The following is a 19,683-nucleotide window of genomic DNA, read 5'->3' as shown; positions in this document are numbered from 1 at the left end:
AAAGTTAAAATTCAGCACTTCATCTTGCTTTTAACTCTAGTTTTTGTTTTGTTTGATATTTATGTTTTATAGCATAGATGACAAGGAGAATACCTGCAATTTATACTGGTAATGTTGATCATACTAGCTTTTCCTGTCATAGGTACTGCATGTTATTGGTTAACAGCTTCCTTTCCTGCTGCAGATTTCAGACAAAGGAGATCGGGTTGTAGAGTGCCAACTCCAGACACACAACAACAAAATGGTAACATTCAAGTTCGATTTAGAAGGAGACTGTCCTGAAGATATTGCTGCAGTAATGGTAGGTAAACCATGAAAAAGGTCATTTTCGTTAAGAAATTTCAGGCATGAAATCTGTTTTTTGCAAGTGGCAAAAGAAGAGTGATTCCCAAAGTGTGATCTGAGGACCAGTCCAAAATGCATGCTACTGACATGCAACACCATGGCCAAGATCAAGAGAACAGGCCAGACCCATATACCATCTCACAATCAAACCCGCTTGTGTGTGCAGGACACAAGTTGTCATCAACACGGGCAATAAGAAAGTTCAAGTAGAAGCACTATTTTATGTAACTGTTGATTTTAGTTCTATTTCTCACTATCAATAGCCTAGGGATTACCATTGAACAGAAATTGAAATAGACCAGTGATTTACAAACTCGGATGCTTGGAATTCTGCAGCGAGTAACTCACCTTCTGTCTTCCCCCATCCTGTCCACCATTTACGAGGCACAAATCAGGAGTGTGATGGAATACTCTCCAATTTGCGTGGATGGGTGCAGCTCCAACAACACTTAAGGTCGACACCATCCAGGACTAAGCAGTCTGTTTGATGGACACCCCATCCAACATTTTCCACCTTCAGTCCCTCCACCAGTAACACAGTGTGTACCATCTGCAAGATGCACTGCAGTAACTCACCAAGGCTCCCTCCAAACCCATAACTTTTGCTGCCTAGAAGAATGGCAGGTGATGCATCATTTGCAAGTTCCTATTCATGCCACATGCCATCCTGACTTGGAAGTACATCGCCATTCCTTCACTGTCGCTGAGTCGAAATCCTGACACACTTTCCAACAGCACTATGGGTGTTCCTGCACTCAAGAACAGCAGAAGTTCAAGAAGAACATTCCTTTGCATCAGCTTTCGTACAAACAAAATAACAGAACAAACTTTGAATTAATTGTTGAATTCGGTGCAAAATGAGACTCCTCTTTTATGAAGTAAAGAGGCGGCTATATTTCATGAAGCAAATTTTATATTACCGAACAAACCAATATATCTGCTGATCAGATTATCAAAATGTCTGGTTACACTTGTTGAACAGAATACTTAGTATATTGTAAGTCTGAAATTGTAGGGCTCTCCAAAATGTGGTGTTACTTCATTTAGCTTTGCTATGAATGTTTAATCTACATTGAAGTGCTGTGAACTGATTGTGCTATGGAATTTTTAGATCAACAGGGAGTTCATTCTACTGTCAGAGCAGGATGGTTTTGTCAGCAAGCTGCAAGAAATCATACACAAAGCAGAAGCTGTGTTAAAGAAGGACATTCAAGGGGATCATAGCACTGACAAAGTTAGTAAGCAGTCAATTACTACCAGTTCACATGAGTCTCAGGTAAGAAGTGCTGTAAATGTGATATTTTTCTTAAACTATTAAACCATTGTAATAGCCCACCCTCTTTATCTCTCTACCATTTGATTGTTATTATACCTTGTATAACAAAATTAGTGGTACATTTACTAACAGAAGTAAGAGGGAATCCAGATACAACAATTTATATGACCAAAAAGGTTTTGTATTAACTTATTTTTTGCTAAATATTATTAATAATAAAATCAGTAATAAATACTATTTGCCAATACTGATGCATCAATGCCTTAAGTATATGCTACCTTAAATAAATAAGTACCTGTGTGTTAAAGTAATAGAGGAATGCCATACGAATGCAGTAAGTCTGGTATTACCAGCAAGAGTACTTCAGAGCTCAGTACATTTGATTGTACACGTGTACACGTAACCTGCAAACTGATCAGTAAATACTTTAAATCTAATGTGCTTCCAGACGGTTGAAAAGTAATTATCATATTAAACTGATGCTGCCTGTGTGCTTTCAGTTATAATGTTAAATTCCATAAGTAATATATTTCTGTAACCCAAGTAAGTGAAGAACAATGGTAGTTTATAAACCTGGTAACGTGTGATCATGATGTGTTTTTTCTACAGGGTAAAGAAAGGTTAAACCAGCCACCACATCCCATATTATTATCTTCAGCTGATATAGGTAAATAACAATTAATAGTTTTTGTTTCTATACAGCAGAATTAACCTATATGTATATTGAGCATTTAATAGTGGCATTTGTGCTGAAGTATGGATAGTTCCATGTTCTGGACTTGTATCCAGTAGGAGCTAGTTTGAATATGCAAACACAATACACAAAAAGCCTTGTCAGCTACCTAAGAGGTTTTGTTCTTTAACCGTAGGCTGGATTTGAACTCTTATCTCTGAATCAATTCTCCTACCCCAAAAACTGCCTACTGCATCGAACAGCCTAGAGATGCAGAGCATAAATATGATAGTTCTTTGGCAAAATATCAACATTAAAGAAGAAGATACAGGGATTGTCAGATGACTCTGCCTACCAGTACTTATCGCTGTTATATATATTGAATTGCAGTATATAACTTGATCTGTTTATTCTATGTTAGATGGAGTGACTACCCCTCTCAGTCATGTTGTAGAATCTGCAACAAGGAAGTTTTTGGTTAGTCCTGTTCCTGAAAATAAGCTGTCAAGTCCTTTGACAGTTAACTCTTCAGTTATTACCACATCTACAGGTATGAACGCCTTACAAAATAAAATATCAAAAAATGCTAGGAAATATAATAGGATGAATGTGTTCCAGTTTTTAATGTTTTTGATTTGGCTTAAAATTACAGCACACCATTGATATAATGACATTGTTACTGATTGCACAAAACTTTCTGTTAACATAGTTATGTCTTCCATTGTCAGCAACTATCTAATATGCTTTTGGTTGTGTGAATGCAAGTTCTGCATCATGGCAAGCAAGGTTTTCAAACATAACTCCACTGGGAATCCACAGCCCAGGCTGATGTTCTGAGGTGATGGGTTTGAATCTCACCATGGCAGATGGTGAAATTTGAATTCCATTAAAAGCTAGTCTAAAGGCGACCTTGTAACTTGTCAATTGTCATAAAAGCACATCGTTACGAATGCCTGTTAGGGCAGGAAATATATTGTCCTTACCTGGCCTGGTCTACATGTGACTCTTAAACCCACAGAAATGTAATTGACTTGTAAAGGCCCTGTGAAATGGCTCGGAGACCCTAACAGTTCATAGGGAATAAGAGATGAGCAACAAATGCTGGTCTTGAGAGTGGCTCCAAATCCCATGAAAGAACAAAAGAAAAACTGATGACTTACATAGATTCCTATAAATGTTGGACTAATGTGCATCACACCTGCAAGCACTTGGTGAGGTTAATAAAGACACATGGTTGTTTGGAGAGAGTTTGTGGATGCTGTAAGGACAAAAATGTTTGAAGCTGTTTCAGTGATTCATTCTGAAAACAGACTGCATTATATGGACTTAATCATTTTGGGGATGGTGTCCCTGCTACTCCAACCAGCCTTTATTTGCTAATTAAATTCCATTAAGGATATTGTACTGAATGAACATAAGTTGAGATACGGTTCCTAATCACATAGTAATGAGTACAAAAGGAACGGCTAATTTTACATTCCTTCCCATTTTGGACAGTCAGTGCCAGCATCATTTAAACCTATATATCTTCCCTCCAAATGTTCACTTATTATTCCCCAACTCCAAATGCTGAATAGAACCTCTGTTACTCCTGTCTGACATGTTAGTATTTTCTGCAACATCTATCCAGCAGTCTTGAGATTTGAAATTTACTGGCAATTAGTGCAAATTTGGGAACTGCATACAAGCTATCCAAAATTATTTGACATTGTAACCTTGCAGCTACGTGAGATGAAGGATGGGATATTGTGCCTGTTAACTTATGGGGGCTACGGAGTTCTGCTCAAGAGACCGCGTCTCCTACACTCAAACACCAACAAAAACGTCACTGCTACGTTGGTCGGGTCATCTACAGTCTTCTCTGCTACCAGTTTAAAAATCACCATTAGGCCTCCTTGATTAATACTTAAGGATCTAATTAAATCAAATTGAATTTACATGCAGCTGAATTGCAAGTCCTTCAAGAACCAAAAATGGGTGACCCCTCCTCAGGGACCTATCTGAGGGCTATTGAAGCAAATACAGCCACTGTTGCTGCTTTGCAGCAGCCTGCCATTCGTCATGGTTCCTCCAGTTAACTACCTTGGAATACATTGAAGAAATCTACAGTTCACTGGTTAATTGAAACCAGCCCAAGGATCAAATAGTCAGTCCTCAGGCCTGCGAGAAATGGCACCAGAACCATTCCCTGCAGTTAATTTGTATTGGTGGGATGGCACAAACTGATTTCTGCACCCAGGTTTGTAAATCAGGAAGGCAAAGAGGGGATGTGAGATAGAATTGGCAGATTAAGGTCAAGGATAATCCAAAGACATTCTACAAATACATTAACAGCAAGAGGGTAACCAGAGAGAGGGTTGGGCTTCTTAAAGATCAAGGAGGTCATCTTTGTTGAACCCCAAGAGATGGGAGAGATACTAAATGAATATTTCACGTCAGTTTTACTGTGGAGAAAGAAATGGAGTCTAGAGAATGTAGAGGAATAAACTTTGTTTTTAAAAACAGTTCACATTACAGAGGAGGAAGTTCGGGAGGTCTTAGAGAATATAAACGCGGATCAATCTCCGGGACCTGATCTAATACATCCCTGAACGTTGTGGGAAGTAAGGGAGGAAATTACAAGACTCCTTGCAGAAATAATTGCATCATCTGTAACCGCGGGTGAGGTGCCTGATGACTGGAAGGTGGCTAATTTTATACCTTTGTTTAAGAAAGGTTGTAAGGAGAAATCGGGGAACTATAAACCTGTGAGTCTGACTTCGATTGTGGGTAAATTGTTGGAGGTGATTATAAAAAGTCGGATTTATGGACATTTAGAGAGGCAAAAATTGGTTAGGGATAGTCAGCATGGTTTCCTCTGAGGAAAATAGTGTCTCTCAAATTTGATTGAGGTTTTTTTTTGAGGAAGTTACCAAGAAGATTGATGATGGCAGAGCAGTAGATGTTGTTTATTTGGATTTTAGTAAGTTAGGTCACATGTGATTCAGGGTGAGCTTGCCAATTGGATACGTAATTGGCTTAACGACAGGAGACAGAGTGTAATGGTGGAGGGTTGCTTTGCGGACTGGAGGCCTGTGACCAGCGGTGTTTCACAGGGATTGGTTCAGGGTCCTCTTTTATTTGTCATTTATGTAAATGATTTGGATGAGAATATAAAAGACATGGTTAATAAGTTTGCAGATGACACCAAAATTGGTGGCATTGTAGACAGTGAAGAGGATTTTCTAAGATTAGAGGGATCTTGATCAAATGGTTCAGTGGGCTGAAAAATGGCAGATGGAGTTCAATCTGGATAAATATGAGGTATTGCATTTTGGTACAACAAACAAGGGTATAGCTTATACAATTAATGGTAGGGCCTTGGGTAGCGTTATAGAACAGAGGGACCTAGGGGTGCAGGTACATAATTCTTTGTAGTTTGTATCACATATAGACAAGGTGGTTAAAAAGGCATTTGGCATGCTTGCCTTCATTTCTCAGTCCTTTTGAGTATAGAAGTTAGGAAGTTATGGTGAGGTTGTGCAGGACATTAATGAGGCCTCTTCTGGAATACTGTGCCCAGTTCTGGTTGCCCAGTTATAGGAAGGATATTATTAAGCTGGAGACGGTTCAGAAGAGATTTACCAGGATGTTGCTGGGTATGGAAGGTTTGAGTGATAAAGACAGGATAGGCTGGGACTTTTCTCAGTGGAGCGGAGGAGGTTGAGAGGCGACGATATAGAAGTTTACAAAATAATGAGGTACAGATAGAGTTAATGGTAGTTATCTTTCTCCTAGGATTTCAAGGGAATTTCTTGACTATGGAGCACGTTTTTAAGGTGAAAGGAGTGGGATTTAAAAAAGACATGAGGTAAAAATTTTAGCACAGAGGGTGGTTCACATGTGGCATGAACTTCCTGAGGGAGTGGTGGATGCGGGCACAATTACAACATTTAAAAAACATTTGGATAGATACATTAATAGGAAAGGTTTGGAGGGATATAGGTCAGGAGCAAGCAGGCGGGACTAGTTTAGTTTGGGATTACGTTCAGCATGGACTGGTTGGACCAAAGGATCTGTTTCCATACTGTATGATTCTTTGACTCCGTTCCAGATCTCTGAGGTGAATAAATGACAAATAATTCACTGCATTACCCCTGTGATTAGTGGTTAAGGCTGTTGAATCTGGAAAAGAGGTCTTTTTGCTCACTGGAAATAACGTCGTTGCCTCTGAGCCGGAAGCTCTGGGTTCTAGTCCCAACCCAGAATTTGAGTGCCAAGGAAGATGTATTCAGAATGCAGCCAAACAGGTTCAGTATTAGCCTGGAACTCCTTTCAACCACACCCCAATGGCAGCCAGTAACAGCAGGAGAGATTCCTAGACCAGTGATAGAAAGAAAGTTTTGACCATCATGACCTGTAGCTCCAGACTACAAAATGCATGTTGTCTGATCAACTCTGTCTCCTTTTATTAAAAAAATGTATTCAAGGGAACATGGGTGTCACTGGCCAAGCCAGCATTTATTGCCCATCCCCAGGTGTCCTGACGAGGATGGTGGTGAACTGCCATCTTGGATCACTACAGTTTTTTCTTCAATGTGGGAACATACACGGCACTGTCAGGAAGGGAGTTTCTGGTTTGTGACCCAGTGACAGCAAAGGAACGACGATGCAGTTCCACGTCACGATGGCATGTAACTGGAAGGAGAATGTACAGGCAGTGGTATTCACTGCATCTGCTGTCCTCCTCCTAGGTAGTAGTTCCATGGGTTGGAAGGTGTTATTGGAGGAGCCAGGGTGAGTTGCTGCAGTGGAGCTTGTAGGTGGTATATGTTGCTGCCATTGGCAGGCATGGAGTTTTGCCCTCTCAAACTGTTGTCTTGAAAATGAACCAAAGGTGAGAAAGTATTGGCAGGCCAGCAGGTAGAGAGAGATTGCCAGCACACACCAGCCTCCAAATCATCCTTCACTTTGGGATGAAAATCCTAACATTCAGTCAGCATCCGTAGAGACAGCAGATGTTAACATTTCCAGTTTGGGCCCTTTCTATTTCTGGACCTGAAACATTTTCTGTCTTTATTAAAAAATTGCCAAATTGTCTTTATCGAAATCACTTAAAAGCATCCCACTACTCATTCCCTAATGTAGTAATTGTGATTAAAATGTTTAATTTTCTGATGGTACATCCGAGTGTGCATCAATGGAGAACAGTTCTTTTGTAATATTGCCAGCAAAAAATAAGTTAAACTTGAATGTTTTTAAATGTATTTCACGAAGAGTTTGTGAACTAATTGAGCCATTATTATTTTGTTTTACTATAGCTACGGCAAATGTGTTCTACCAGCCAAGGGCACCATTACAACAAATCTCCACAGACCCTTCATCAGTAGAAACATCTGGTAACGTGCCACTTAACAACCTTGACCCAATTCAAGCCTCTACTAGTACACAGCATCGTACTGATCTGTCTTTATCTGCACCATCACAGAATTTTAAGCCAGTGTTAATGTCTCTGCCTAATACGATGTGTGAATCGAACAGTCTTCTAAAGGTACCGCTGAATCAGCAGGAGAGTCCACAGCTTGCTGCTCAAAAAGAATTTCCAACACAGGAAGCAGAGAATATTGGCAAAGACGCACCACAGTTTATACAAACACCAAATAATAACTGGTCACCAAGCACACAGCCTCTGTCTCTCCTGGCTGATGTGTTATCGTTGATGTGCATGAGTCAGTTGGCTCATACAATCCTACCAAGCAGTTCTTCACAGTCTCCACTGATGTCTCCAAATAGTGGTATTACTTCTCCAGTCACTCCTACTTCCAACATTTCCAGGCCGCTTCATCTTTCATCTCCAGAAGTAAATATTGGACAACAACCACATAATGTCGAGAATGGTGGCATGGAAAGTCTAGAAGGACAACTTGGATCAATTTTTCATGAATGCAACAGATCTCATGAGCTGCTGCAAAACATCAGTCCAGGAACACCATGTTCTGAACATGATCACACCACATTATCATGCAAAGAAACTGACTTCAGCCCTGGATCTTTACATCTCCAGACTAACCCACATGAGGATGTAGCACCTCCCACAAAAACTTTCATACCGATATCCACAGTAATAGCAGCCACTAACATGTGCAGTCTATCAACAACAAACACTCCATTTTATTCACATCCCAGTCCGATATTTAACCTTGCAGGTTCCATTCTGCCATATCAGAATATTAATCCAGGGAATTATGTACACTCTATCTGTGACAGTACATCACTTTCAACTTCCATGCCTCAAGTTGCTGTTACAGAGCTTATTGGCACCTCAACTAAAGAGCAAGAGAACAGACAGTTCTCGGTAAGTAAAATTTCTGGTAAGTACAACTGATTTGGAATTTGTAAATTAATTGCTGTCATTTCTGAAATGCATAATTAAAATATCGTAACTCTCTATAGTGATTTATAACTAAAGGGAAGGATAGCATAATGGTACTGTGCTGAACTAACAATCCAAAGCCCGAGACTAATGATGCGGAGTTCAAAGCCCACCACAGCAACTGGAGAACCTGAAGTTAAGAAGCTGGTATCATTTATGGTAACTAATTACCAGATTTGTTAAATCCCATTAAGGTCATCAAGGGCAGCATTGCAACTCTGTTGCAGAAGTGTGGTCTGGAGCTCTGCATTGGATCATGCACAAGACCTAACATCACTGACTCCATGAACTGCCCAGGAAGTTCTAGGCATGTGGAACCATCCAAAAAGTCAGAAATTCTGACTTCAGAGACCTTGGAGATGCGGATTGTTTCAAGCTTAATGCTTAACTGGAAACAGTTAAGAATTAAAGCCTGTCTTAATTCTGGGTAACGACTAAACTGATTTTGCTCCACCCACACCTAAGTACCCTACCCCAACACCCATCCCCTCATGTGTCATGAATCCTGGACTCAACACCAACCAAACCTGATCCGATCCAACATCCGCCACCCAGACTGGACCTACCTCAATAGCCCTCAATGACCATATCACTCAACCTACCCTAGGCACACTCATCTTACCTGGCAATAAACCTCCTCGTGCATATCCTACCCTACCCCCTCACCCACCTGTCTCTTAACACCCACACTTGCATTCTGTCAGTGGCTGTCAAAATGGTTACAAGACCTTTAAATCCCAGAATATTGCACTTACCATTTAACAGAGAATGTGGTTTCCACACGGATCTTCTCCAACAGTGTCTTCACTGATTCCTGGATTCATTTGCATTACTTCAGCTGAGATGGGTCCTGGCCCAAATGTTATGGGGGAAAAGCAGGAACAGGCTATTGATTTGAATGATCAGCGATGATCATAATGAAAGATGGAGGTGGTTTGAAGGGCAAAATGGCCTACTGCTGCTCCCTTGTTTCTATATTTCATCCAAAAATGAATTATTCAACTGTTTTGGATCAGAAATTGGAATTCTGATCCACATCAGAAGATCCTGGCCATTGTCTGTTCGGGAAAGCTATCTGCTGTCCTTAATTGTTCTGACCTAAATGTGACTCCAGAGCCACAACTGTTCTCTAAAGTTGCCTAACAAGTCACTATGTTAAGGACAGTTACAGAAAAATGCTAAAGCAACATCTACATACCATGAATGATTTTTATAAAAATTATGTTTATCGAGATTACAACAATGCAACATTTCAGCAGTCTGTCTGGTCCCACAATTGATTTGTATATTTGAATAGAAAAATGAGAAAAGCGCCTCTCACACAATTTTGATTTCCATTTATGTAAACCTCTTAACAGTTGCTGGATATAAGTAAGAGAAGTATACCATCATTGATTATTACTGAAGCACTAACATCACAATCAGGAAAATCACCATTGCCACCTATTAATGAGGGTAAGTAACCACTACATCTGCAATATGCTTTGGAAATTGTTTTGTTTTTTTTTGTGAATTAGTTACTTGACATTTCTACCAGATGTTGCTATAATTTCTTTCATTATTCATTTACAATTGGTCACATGGGCAACTTGTGATAATCTATAAAGTTACAGCATTACAGCAATGATTGGTCAGTTAATTGTGTTTTCATATTTAGAAACAATTTGGTACATTTTATTTGCAGTCTTTTTAATTAAAAAGATATAATTCCTAATAATATTTACATAAGCACATGTACAAGACTAATTTTTCGTTAAGTATTTCATTATATACTTTATTGAGGAGGGGCAAACAGTTATTTTGGATGTTGTGGTTTTTTTAATCTTGAATCCTTCAATGCACCACATTTACTTCACAGGGGAAGTTAGAGGTTGCAAAACTTTGCATGTAATATATTTAAAATATGATGGAATTTTTCATCAGATGTTTAGGTTTACAATCTTTTTGCCCATACAGCCATTGTTTCTGACATGCTATTTCGCTCAGTAGCAGTTACCAAATTTAATGGTTCATACAAGCATTCTTGAAAATAGAAATTCAGTGACATCAGTGTATCTGTATTGATGTGTTATTTTAGCCAACCTGTAATGTATTTTTGCCTATCTTAGCAATCTTAACCCGTTAAAATAAATAGTTGTGGAGCCACAAAGTCAATTACAGCTTTCATGGCAAGACAACATTAAAAATAAGGTGAAAGCAAAAATAGCAACTCCAGTACTGGTTGCTTCTTTTATCATGTGTCTGTTCTGAAAACTCTCCTGATACAAAGGAAGGGTCATTGCCTATAATGCTGTGAAACAGATTTGTGGAGATGAAGGGCTCAATTTTCCCAGGGTCAAATGCAACACACAGCAATGCAGTAAGGTTAGTGACCTTTCTGTATTCCGCAAGGGTAAGGGTCACCACCTTCTCTCTGCTACCTCACGTTCACAGGGCCACCACCACTTACTCTAACCTAACCACTCTAACTCAACTGTCACCAAGACAAACGGACAACTCGAGTTATGGCATGAGGCATCAGTCTAGTGAACTGGCATTGTACTCACTATTCAGCAAGCATATCCTTTCTTGGGCAAGGAAACCAAACTGCGAACAATACCTCCGGTGTGGTCTCACCAAGGCCTTGCACTGCATTCAAATCCTCTTGCAATAAACACCTCTGTACGATCTGCCTTCTAAAGTTCTTGTTGCACTTGCTTTCAGTGACTGGTGTACAAGGATCCCCAGGTCCTTCGTACATCAATATTTCCCAATTTATCACCTTTTAAATAATACTCTGCCATTCAGCTTTTCCTACCAAAGTGGATAACTTCACTCTTGTCCATATTAATTGCACCTGCTGTGTATTTTGAAAGCTACTGTTATTTTGGTATGCATAAATCATGAATTTCTCCCTTCAGTGTGGCACCAAGTAAACAGCTTCTGTTTTACTGATATATTTCGCTAAGTAGTTATTGATCTTGTTAGTTGCAATTTTAGCAAACATATTTAGTCCAGGGAAGAATATTAGAAATAAATTAACCTTTAATAACACTTGAAAGTAGTTAATCTGACAAGATTGAGTTGTTTTGCATAGAACATACATTCAAATGTGGTAATATAAAATTTGATTCTAATAAAGATCAATTGGTCTGTAATGTAACAATACAGCTATCCAAATAATGTAGCTGGATATCCCAGAAGTGACACCTGAATTTGTCTTTTTGAACTAGTGCTATTTTTATGTAGTCTGATATATGTTACATATTTAATATTTTGTAGCAAAAATGCGCATATTTAAACTAGATGTGCAAAAACAAGTTGATATACTAGTTGACATTGTAAATGATTGAGAGTGGCCACAGCAGTGAAAGAGGAGAAACTTTGCAGCTCTTTCCAACTAGTTTTCCAGTCTTTGCAAGTCGTTTGAGTGAAGAACTTGGCACAAGTTAGCTGGATCCATTCACACAGCAGCAAGATGGGGGATCTTAGGTTGGAGTAATGAGGCTTCAGAGTCAGAGCTGTAAGTGGTGTATTCTGGGCCTGGAAGAGCAAAAGGCAATATGTTGGCTTGATTAAAGTTATTGGAGGAGTGAACTGGTATGGAGAGGAGCCTGACCAACCCAAAACTGGATGGCATGCTTCAGTGATATTCATTGATCTGTACTGTGGATTCCATGCTCCAACAAGATTAGCAAAGTCAACTGCTGTTACTTGGTGGCTGAATAGGCTTGCTCAGTTTGGGGACCTTCTCCCTCATTGCCAGAAGTTGAATTCCATTCTCAATGCACCGTGGAGAGCTACCACTGGCTGCTTAAAACCCAACGGAGCAGACACACCTGCTGGTATTGTTCCACCCATTATATGGGGGCTAATAACGTCAAGAGTGGAATAGACACAACAAAACAGTGTTGTCAGCCTCTCTTCCAGAAAGATCCAACTACAAAGAGGCTCAAGTTGATGAGCACCTTCTTACACATTGTCCAGCCTATAAACTGTAACCCTAGAGCTGCCAACTTGCTGATTTGTAAACACATCGATTGATGAAGAACATCGTTTATCTGATGACCCAGAGGAATTCCTCCCATAAGGACACAGTGCAACATGTCTTAATATGCCACAATGGGGGTGTTTCAATAGGTTCAGAATTGCTATTGGTGGCAAGCCCCTTAAGTGGAGTTGGGGAAATGAGTTCTGTCAATTGCATTTGTGGAAAAGTATCCCAAATGATGAAATGTCTCCTAGAGTGCCTTTTACTACCAGAGCCATATAGCCCTGAAAATTTGAAGGTGTAGAAGTCCCAAGCCAGAACCTGCATGGCACAGTGATGAGGGAAGAAAGAACAATATGGCGAGAAGTTGTTGTTTTAATTTTTTGAAATAATATTAATCCTAGATGTTTCTTTAGAGTTGATGTTGCAAAAACTGGTGATACCGTTGTATTCTTAAATAGGCAATTAAAGAGAATGCACTTTATGGAATAGAGTAGGCATTCGAGCACAAAACTAGCAACCTCGGAACTGGGTCCATGCTGGATTTTTGATCTTGCCTTGGGTCAAGGGTCACTTGGACTACTCTGGGCATAGGAAAAACGGGCGCACAAAGCAATAATTAGTCAGTGAAATGAAGCAATATCTAGTTGAACAACCTGGCAAGTTATTTAATTCACCTAATAAATAAAATTGATGCATAGCAGCCTAAAAGAATACCTGATTTTCCAACCTTGCTAGTCTTTGAATAGCAAGATTTGGGACAATGCACTAGTAGTTTCTAAGAACATATTATAAAACAGTTTCCGTTTATTACTCTAGTGCATAATTATCATTAACACTCAAGTTGAGTAAATATTATGAATGTGGTTGATTTGATTCAATAGCTTTCTGTGCTATACTTCAAGAAATGCTTCCAGAATGTGTAGAAATAAATTACTTCCGAATTACATTCTTAGTATACTGAAAAATAAACGGAGAAAGGTAGCTTTAACAATTTTTTAAATGTTTTGCAGAGCTCAAGAATTTTCAGCAATCTGGTTCACCCCAACCTGTTACAGTTGGACGCTTTGAAGTTTTGAAAACTCAAGAGCTAATCAAACATGGCTCTCAACTAACAAATCAGGATGACAAAAAACCAGATCATTCAGTTCCTGATAACTGCACCGCTTTGAGATCAGTTACAACTCTCGGGGAACCAATGTTGGACAGCGGATTGAGTATTGCAGTGCAATGTCAGAGAGATAGCAATTCAGAGACCTGCTTGTCCACCCACGCTCTGCAGCCTTCCTTGGGAATATCTGAGGCTGCCTCTGACAATCACCCTCTAGATAGTAACAAAGTAATGGTCAGTTCAGGAGATGAAAAGCAAAATACTGATTCCAAACAATCAGATGATAACACTGATTTGGTCCCAGTGCATGGATGGGTTCAGTATTCACGGTCAACTGTCTATATAAGCAGTGACGATTCTGAAAGTGATGGTGATGAGATATTTGAAGAATTACAAAACCTAAGAGAAAAGTAAGTTATTGAGTTACATCTGTGAGCCATTTGTTCATGGTGTTGTACCCAATTTTGTTGAATCATAATTTATCGTTTGGAAGATGTTTTCTACAGTTAAATGCAAATCTGCAACACATTTCACATCTTTAATTTTTAAGCAATGCAAGCTTTATTTATTTGTTTTATTTACTAACATGTCAGTTAAAAAAAGGTCAACATCTGTACTATTAGGTACTGAAGAAATATTTAGAATTATATACTTTTTTTTTAAATTTTTTACTATCAGTTTAGTTCGGCACTAACTACTAGATAAGCTCCTACAGTGCACTGCATAATTAAGCAGTACTTTTAACAGGAGGGTATTATACAAATGGAAATTGTTTTGGCTTAATTGCTGTTTGAGGTAAATTTGGAAGTTGCTCAAATATTTCCAGTCAAAAACAGAACAAGCATTAGATGACTGCCATCATTTTTTTTAATATACATTTTATATTGACATCCAAATGTAACCTGCAGAAAACTATAATACTCCTACTAGATGTGCAAGCCCATTTCTTTTGGAACAGTCCTAGGAAGTGCAAGAGTTGGAGTTATTTATAATTTAATTCATTCACCTAGAAAAAGTGATGCCGCTGTCACAATATATGCTCTGTAGAGAAAACAGCATCCTTATATTTCAGTGCATCTAATTAGTTATTGGCTCTGTAATATCACTAAGTAAACAGACTAATTAAAGAACTAGTATAAATTTGCCAATCAATTTTGCTGTAATCAATATGGAGGCTGAAGTCAAACCAGTAAATGCTAGAAATCATATCAATTCAGGCAGCGTGTATAAAGAGAGAGAGTTACTATTCCAGGTCATTGACCTATCATCAGAACTTCAGTCCAGCTGCAATATCCAAATTTTCTTTATGGATGTATGGTTTCACTGCTTTCAGAGAGGGATAATACATTTCCGGCAAGTTAGGATACAATTCATACAGACAGCGTTAATTCGGTTTCCGTTTCCACAGGTGATGCCTGGCCTGCTGAGCATTTCAAGCATTTTCCAGTTTGTATGTTAGATTTCCATTATCTACAGTATTTCCCCTTTGTTTTAGAAGCTGAAGTATTTCTGTTAATTCAACAGACATATGGCAGAGGTTCAGAGGTTGCAAGCAATACAGAAGAAGGAGATAGAGGAATTGTATGAAAAGATGGGTAAAGTACCTCCTGCTGGAATAGTATCACCTGCTGCAATCTTGACTGGAAGGCAAAGACGTTTATCTAAAGGCAATTTTAACCAATCCCGCCGCAACAGCCTGCAACGACTTGAGACTTTACAGCAAGCAGGTATCTATAATAGCCTAAAATTATTAACTGCACTTTAGGACTAGAAGATTTACTTTTCTTTGTCATTTACATGGAATTGTGTTTACAAGGTAACTTCATTCAGTCAGCTTAAAGTACAAAAATGTTTAATCATCATGCATTGATAATATCAAGCACATTTACAAGATCACATGACACATGGATTACAAAAGGCATTTAACAATGCTTTAAATTCCCATCAATATTAGAAAATGTTTCAAGATGCTTGATAGCTTAGCATCTACTTTTACGTGTATTTCTATCAGGAAGGTTGACCAGAAGCTTAATCAAACAGATGTATTTATGGGGAGTTTTAAAGGTGGAGTGTGAGAGAGGTGTAGACTGGGAATACTATATCAGGAAGCCAAAGTGGTAGAATGCACTTCCATCAATGGTGAGATAAAGCAAAAGAGCAAAGGGAATTCCAATAGGCTAGATTTAGAGGTACAGAAAATAACAACAGGGTTTGTGGATCAGGTGCAATTGCAGGAATTAAAGCAGGTTACAGAGTTATGGAGCCACATGGCCATTTAAAGAGAATGACAATTATAAATTTGAAGTGTTTAGAGTTTGGGAATCAAGGTAAACTCTAGAATTATGGATGGTTAGAACTTGACGCAGTTTAACAGCAGAGTTTTAGTTGAAGTGAAGGATGGGATAGCGTTTCAAACATTTAACTGATCTAAATTCTCAGATGAAGATCCTAGATCTCCAGCTCTGTTGCAATATCTAATTGTTTTAAGTGATATAAAAATTTGGCCTTTATCACTGTAGCCACTACCATGTTTTGGTGACTATATGAAGAGCTTCTTGACATCAATGTAATGTTCCAGATCATTACACAGTTTCAATATTTAACTCAACCATGGAAATTTGTGAAAAGTCAAATTACCATTAAATGTTCCTGCTATAATTTAAATATTGTTAAATACATAGTAAATATTAACATATTACAGAAATCCTCCTTTGTCATTCTGATTGTCTTAGATAGCAGATCTTTAGTCAGTGTGGTCTACAATCCATCCACAAGGTTCAGTTTAAATTGATGTACCAGGGTGCCTATTTTCCTTCCTTGAGGTAAATACTTCAATCACGTGACAGAGACATATGTATGAATAATTACAATATACATGAAAATGTGATCAAGCCTGGCCCGTGCAGATACATTCTATCTACAACAGCCCTTCATCCAAACATTATCAACAGACACACAGTGTAAGTAATAGGAAAATACAAACACAGTGGGAACATGTCATAAAAATTTTAAGAGTTCAGAAATCTTATGAACTCTTCACTATAAGTGATATAAACTTTTTTAATTAACATCAGCAAGAAAGGAGGTATGGGCTATTGTAACAGTGCTATGTTTTAAGCCTCAGTTTAATACAAAATATTCAGTCATTTGCTTTGAAAAGAAAAATAATTGTGCATTCTCATTTATTGTCTAATTAAATGGAATTTGTTTTTAGTTTTGGTATAATGCTGTTGAATTCACATGCAAAGAAACGTTTGAGATTGAAACATTGCATGTTTATCATTAGAATAGCCTTTAAATATTATAGCAATGTCTATGTTGAATATTTGCAGGATTCAGTAGAAGAAATTCCTTAACGGGTAGTTGCAGCTCACAGGATCAACGCCAAACACCATCCACTGTTAGTGGAGGTTACTTTTCCTAATGGCATTTAAATTGAAACTATCAATCATCAAAAACTAAGCTTCTGCAAAATAGGTCTATATGAAATTGATCAATGAATTGAGAAATGCATCACGCTCCAATTGGAATAAAGATCTGTCACTGCTATGCTTTGAATATTCTGCCTACAAATATCACCCATCAATGGACCCTAACGAACGGTTCCTGTTTCGCTTGGAATCTAATATGATGCACACTATTGTCTGTTTTCATATAAAAAAATCTTAGTTTTTATATAAACCTATGCCTTCAGCTGGATGTTCAGAAATATTTCGGATGACCCTCGCCATGAATTTGTTGTGGCACAGAACGAAACCCCTTTTATTACCATCACATCACAATATGCACTGCACTTATTTTTTTCTTCTAGATACTAGTTTCTGGGAACACAAGAAAGCACATCACAGTTTTAAGCAGATAATATTATCTGGCCTGAAATGCTTCAAATATGGTCTGTTTTAATCAGATTCTGTTAACAAAAATCTATTTTTCTGTTTCTGCTGACAGACCAAGAATAGATAAGAATTGTTGTCTTTTTAAAGTTTTTGTTAATCCTACAATGTAAAGACAACTTCAAGTTGAATCCTAGGTGCTAAGCAACCAATATAAATCATTTACATATTTTTATATTAAAGTATACTCTTCCACTGTGACATTGTAAAAACTGACTTTATTCACTGTATGTACATATGTAAAAACTGTGTTGAAGCAGCAAACTGTATAATGATTGCAATGAGGAGATTTCAAATTTTAAAACTATAGAAGCAACTTGCTCATTTGGAAAGTTTTTGAGCTCTATTGTAAATAACTTAAAAGCTTAAATATTTCCTTCTACTTGCACAACTACATGCTCATCAAATCCCAACGCATTATTGTATCTAAGATATTTTACAAAATATTTAATAGTGTCTAATATCAAAGCTTTGGAATTCAATGTACATCTCAGAATTACAAAAATAATGAAAGCTACTAAATCCTTGTGGTTCAATTTATTGATTACGAATGTTTAAACCTTACGGAGATGAAGTTTTATAAAATTACTGAGTAATTTTTTGGGGATTGTAGTGTGCACTTCAATAAACTTACAAGATATTAAACTTGATGATAATCTGCAATACTGGCCATTTGGCCTCAAAGTTGAGTGACAGCTTGTTTTGTTTCAACTTCATTTTACCATCGTAAATATAGGAAAGTCACTTAAAATAAAATATTAACCCAAGGTTTCAAACACACAGGTTTATACTAGGCCTAAAGTGAAAGGACCAGGACAATTAAGATGTCTAGCAATTAAGAACGACAGCAAAAAAAAACTCCCTGCAGGTTGCTGATGGAAAGAAGTCCACTTTCTTAGCGTAGCTTTAAATTTGTTAGTTTCTACAAAATATTTCCAACTTTAGTTGATAAGCTATTTTAATAAAATTAGCTTCAGGCCTTACCACCTCAATTCTCCTATCTACCTACTATATTACAACAATCAATCTGTAAAAATGGTAGGTTGGGAAATAAAATTATATAGATTAGAGGAATCATGGAACTGCCTGTGTGTTTGGAGGGGGTACTTGTTTGTGAGGAACATTAGAGGTGGAAATTTTGTTGGAATACAGGGTGTATCAAAATCATAAATGCATTCTTTATAAACTTTTGTATGGTATTGTTAATGGAAAGAGATTTCTTCACTACCATTTCTGAGATTTTATTATGTTCTAACAATCTATTGCAGGTATAATTATTAAATGAGTGAATCAAATGGTTATGTTTCTGCCATTTTTGTTCGATATCTTGCCTCACAGTTTAAATTAAGCTCACAGGAGCTTCTCAAACTAAACTAAAACTGTTCAATTTTTCAGTTTGAGACAAAAAAGCCCATCTAAATTAATGTATTAGTTGAGAAATATAACTTTAAAGCTACATTAACAACAATGTACAATTTTTACAATGGCTGAAGATGTAAATAACATTGCATTAAATCTATAAAAGTCATAAATCATACAGCACAGAAACAGACCCTAACTTGTTTGCACTGATCAGACGTCCCAATCTGACCTAGCCCCATTTGCCAGCATTTGGCCTATAACCCTCTAAACCCCCACAAATTCATATACCCATCCAGATGTCTTTTACATGTTGTAATTGCACCAGTCTCCACTTCCTCTGGCAGCTCATTCCATACATGCACCACCCTCTGCATGAAAAAGTTGCCCCACACGTCCCTTTTAAATCTTTCCCCTCTTGCCTTAAACCTATGCCTCTTAGTTTTGGACTCCCCCCACTGTAGGAAAAAGACTTTGACTATTCACCCTATCCATGTCCTCATGATTTGATGAATCTCTGTATGGTCACCCCTCACCGTTCAATGCTCAGGGAAAAAAGCCCCAACCTATTCAGCCTCTCCCTATAACTCAAACCCTCCAGTCCTGGCAACATCACTGTAAGTCTTTTCTGCACCCTCTCCAGT

At 38.0% G+C, this 19,683-nt stretch overlaps 1 protein-coding gene across 2 annotated transcripts in view; it reads left to right on the top strand.

Moving 5' to 3' along the window:
- Positions 1 to 18,975, top strand: part of wnk4a (WNK lysine deficient protein kinase 4a) — a 69,685-nt gene extending 50,710 nt beyond the window's left edge. For both annotated transcript variants that reach the window (XM_048614442.1, XM_048614443.1), the window contains exons 11-19: positions 185 to 301; positions 1,457 to 1,621; positions 2,231 to 2,288; positions 2,716 to 2,844; positions 7,595 to 8,628; positions 10,065 to 10,161; positions 13,690 to 14,197; positions 15,312 to 15,514; positions 17,120 to 18,975. In XM_048614442.1, the coding sequence (XP_048470399.1) occupies positions 185 to 301; positions 1,457 to 1,621; positions 2,231 to 2,288; positions 2,716 to 2,844; positions 7,595 to 8,628; positions 10,065 to 10,161; positions 13,690 to 14,197; positions 15,312 to 15,514; positions 17,120 to 17,211 (2,403 nt within the window). In that variant the 3' untranslated portion in view covers positions 17,212 to 18,975. The remainder of the gene's footprint in view (positions 1 to 184; positions 302 to 1,456; positions 1,622 to 2,230; positions 2,289 to 2,715; positions 2,845 to 7,594; positions 8,629 to 10,064; positions 10,162 to 13,689; positions 14,198 to 15,311; positions 15,515 to 17,119) is intronic.
- The last annotated feature ends 708 nt before the right edge of the window (positions 18,976 to 19,683 follow it).

The sequence above is a fragment of the Rhincodon typus genome, chromosome 30 (assembly GCF_021869965.1).
Source record: "Rhincodon typus isolate 14 chromosome 30, sRhiTyp1.1, whole genome shotgun sequence".
Lineage (NCBI taxonomy): Eukaryota > Metazoa > Chordata > Chondrichthyes > Orectolobiformes > Rhincodontidae > Rhincodon > Rhincodon typus.
The sequence above is the reverse complement of the archived record's forward strand: the minus strand, read 5'-3'. Positions and strand labels throughout refer to the sequence as shown.